This window comes from Arachis ipaensis, chromosome B06 (assembly GCF_000816755.2).
Source record: "Arachis ipaensis cultivar K30076 chromosome B06, Araip1.1, whole genome shotgun sequence".
Classification (NCBI taxonomy): domain Eukaryota; kingdom Viridiplantae; phylum Streptophyta; class Magnoliopsida; order Fabales; family Fabaceae; genus Arachis; species Arachis ipaensis.
This window is the reverse complement of record NC_029790.2, coordinates 121,872,448-121,875,492: the sequence shown is the minus strand read 5'-3', so window position 1 is coordinate 121,875,492 and position 3,045 is coordinate 121,872,448. Positions and strand designations below refer to the sequence as shown.

General features: G+C 34.0%; 1 protein-coding gene across 1 annotated transcript in view; it reads right to left on the bottom strand.

Moving 5' to 3' along the window:
* LOC107648423 (F-box protein CPR30-like) overlaps positions 749-3,045 on the bottom strand; it is a 5,167-nt gene continuing 2,870 nt past the window's right edge. The window contains exons 2-3 of the mRNA XM_021105659.1: positions 2,149-2,249; positions 749-2,070 (exon numbers count right to left, since the gene is read on the bottom strand). Of these exons, the coding sequence (XP_020961318.1) occupies positions 1,063-2,070; positions 2,149-2,249 (1,109 nt within the window). The 3' untranslated portion in view covers positions 749-1,062. The remainder of the gene's footprint in view (positions 2,071-2,148; positions 2,250-3,045) is intronic.

Genomic DNA, 3,045 nt, shown 5'->3' with positions numbered 1-3,045 from the left:
AGACGGGTCTTCAAGTTTACCAGCTCCTCATAATGGGTTCTCATTCCGGCCTGGGGAGGAAAATTTGTTGAAGGAAGGGGAGTGAGTCTGATTTGGAATTGTTTGAGAATCACTTTGGATGTTTATTGTACAAGTCGTATAAAATTTTCATGTGAGTGAATCCATACCTACTCATTATTAATCTTTTCTAGAATTTGATTAGAAAGATTCGCTTGAAATTATAGTGTTATTTGTAGTACTTAAAGGTTTCTACTCGTAATTCAAGAAAGAATCATGTGCTATCTTAGTCAAAGCACCCACAGATTTACCGGAGAGCTCACGGGTTGCTTGTGTTTTATACTATGATGCACTGATACGAATACGGGACACGACATGACACGGGACACGGAACACGGAACACGTCGACACGCAAATTTTAAAATTTTACATGACACAGAAACACGTATACATATAAAATATAAAGTATTTTTTAGATAAATTGTAATTATATTTTAATATTTTATTGATATTAAAATATAAATTAATTTTATAATTATTTTTAATGTCTTATTTTAATTATATCAAGTATTTAAAATATTTTTTGTTTTAATAAATAATAATATATACTATATCTAAATTTATTTAAAAATTATATGTTAAGAATAAGATAGGACACGCTGACACGTGATGGTATTTAGGTGTGTCCAAGTGTGTTCGGAGAAATTTTTTTATTTTTTATTAAGACACGGTTGGACACAGCAGACACGCATGTCGGACGAGTGTCGATGAGTGTCGTGTCCGAAATGTGTCCGACACGCAGACACGACAACTCAATGAAGTGTCCGTGCTTTATAGGTTTTATACATCCCAAAGTTTTCTCCAACAACTAAATAAAGATATATTGAATCAAATTATGAGCCATGATAATGCTAACACTTCTAGTTGCTTGTTTGTTGGAACTGAGAACATTCTTGACTCAAAATACTATCTAAATCATAAAAATTAAATCAAATTCACCAAGTGTTTTTATTTTACATTTTCTTGTTAAAGATGGGCATTCATACACTACTTCTCAAACTTACATTAGCACCGAGATCCAATCCAATCAATTAGAAGACATTGCCGACGAAACTCATGTCCCCTTTGAAGTGAAACAAGGCTTTCCATGTATCTAGCAGCTCTTAGTGAATCATTCTTAACATAAACATGAAGATCCTTTACTTGTTGGGAATCACGTTCATACATTACTAGTTTTTCATCATTACCTTTCCAAAGAAGTTGATTACTCTTATAAAATCCCACAAGCCTTGAAATCACTTCAACATGTCCAACACTGTATAGCTTCACCCAAAACTCTTCATCCCAATAATCCTTCATCATCCAAACATCATAGTCATTCATAGCGTTTCTCCTTTCCTCGAACGGGACAAGCGTGGCGAGGGATGCTATCGAAGATTCGCATACTCTCGGTACATTGATCTTTCTGAAGGCTTCATTAACCATGTCAAATGATAGAACCACATCTTTTCTTTCACCAAATTCATCTTCAACGTAACCCAACCTGTGAAAACAATTATTTTCATAAGTGTAAACTCGAGAAGAGGCCGAAATTTCGATGGGGGATGGCAGAGGAGCATCAAGTTTTCGCCAAGAGTTCAAATTGAGACTGTACAACTCTGCTGTCCAACACCAAAGTCTTCTTTGATCCGTTTCCCTGTTCCAAAGATCCTTGATCACTACAACTTTATAGTCATTAGCTTTTGAGTCAAAGCCAAATCCGGCATAATCGGACAAAGAGTTTGTCCCAATTGGGGTTGTGAAATGAGATTCTGGCAGAGCCTTGAATTGTCCTAAAGAGGGATTCATCATCATATTTGGATTGCCTTCAAGAAAATATATGCCGTTGCAAGGACCCATGATTTCGGTCCAATATTTATGAGCTGAATTGTATTCACAAGGAAGGTTTAGAGTTTGAGAAGAAACGGATCCTGTGGCATTATTACAAGAAAGAACAGAAATGAATGTTTTATTGCTAGAAAGTGAAGGTCTTTGAATAAGGAGGAGATGAGAATGGTTATGGTTGCTAACTTGCTATTGTTGTAGACAACATAGTAATTGGTAACAAAATTAGGATCATTTATGAGATGGAACCATGACTTGCAAACAAACTTGCATCTCCATAACTCTTTCGCTGGCAACCTTGAAAGGATGCTGGAAACCAATTCTTGTGGCAAATGATGTGTGATGCTGAGCTTCTCGGGTAATCTTAACTTTGAAGAAATGTGAATTTTGTTATTAGCTATACTCGTCAATGGCATTAGAAGAAGTAAGAGAATGAAAAGAATGCATAGGGAGAGCATGGCTTTGTGGTTGGTGACTGTTTTTGTGGTAATATATCAAATGTGTGAGGATGGTGAAGACTATGAATAGATGATAAGCATTCTAACGTTCTTTACCAAACACTCAAACACCGTACCGTTTGGTGACTACATTGTGGTAAACACTATGTCAATTATATAAAATATTCAAATAATATTAATTATATGTAAATTTGAAGTAGACCAATCAAAGAGCATATATGTTTAGTTGAAACTCGGGTGCAGTTTACTTTATGTGAAGTTGATAACTGAGAGTTATTAGATGAAAATTTAGTCAAATCAATCAAATCATCTAACCGCTCAGTTATCAACTTCACGTAAAATCGACTGCATATGAGTTTCCATCCAAGTCAAGACTAAGGACTAATTTATCATGAATATAAACTTTTAACACTTGTTTATATAGACTAACAAACAGACTACTAAACCTAAAATTTTAAAAATAAAAAACCGTTTCACTATACAGTTCGGTTAATAAGCTAAAACGCTTGTTTAAAAATCTCCCGTAAACTACTAAATTAACTGGAAATGATCGGGGTGATAGAACTAGAAACCAATTGGTTTTTAAAATTTTTCTTTTTTTTTATGACTCTTATATAGATGTTTTTAATAGGCTATTTAAATTCATAACAAAAAAGTTTTTTTTTATTATAGTAAATTACCCTTATCTTTAATAGTATAACCCAAT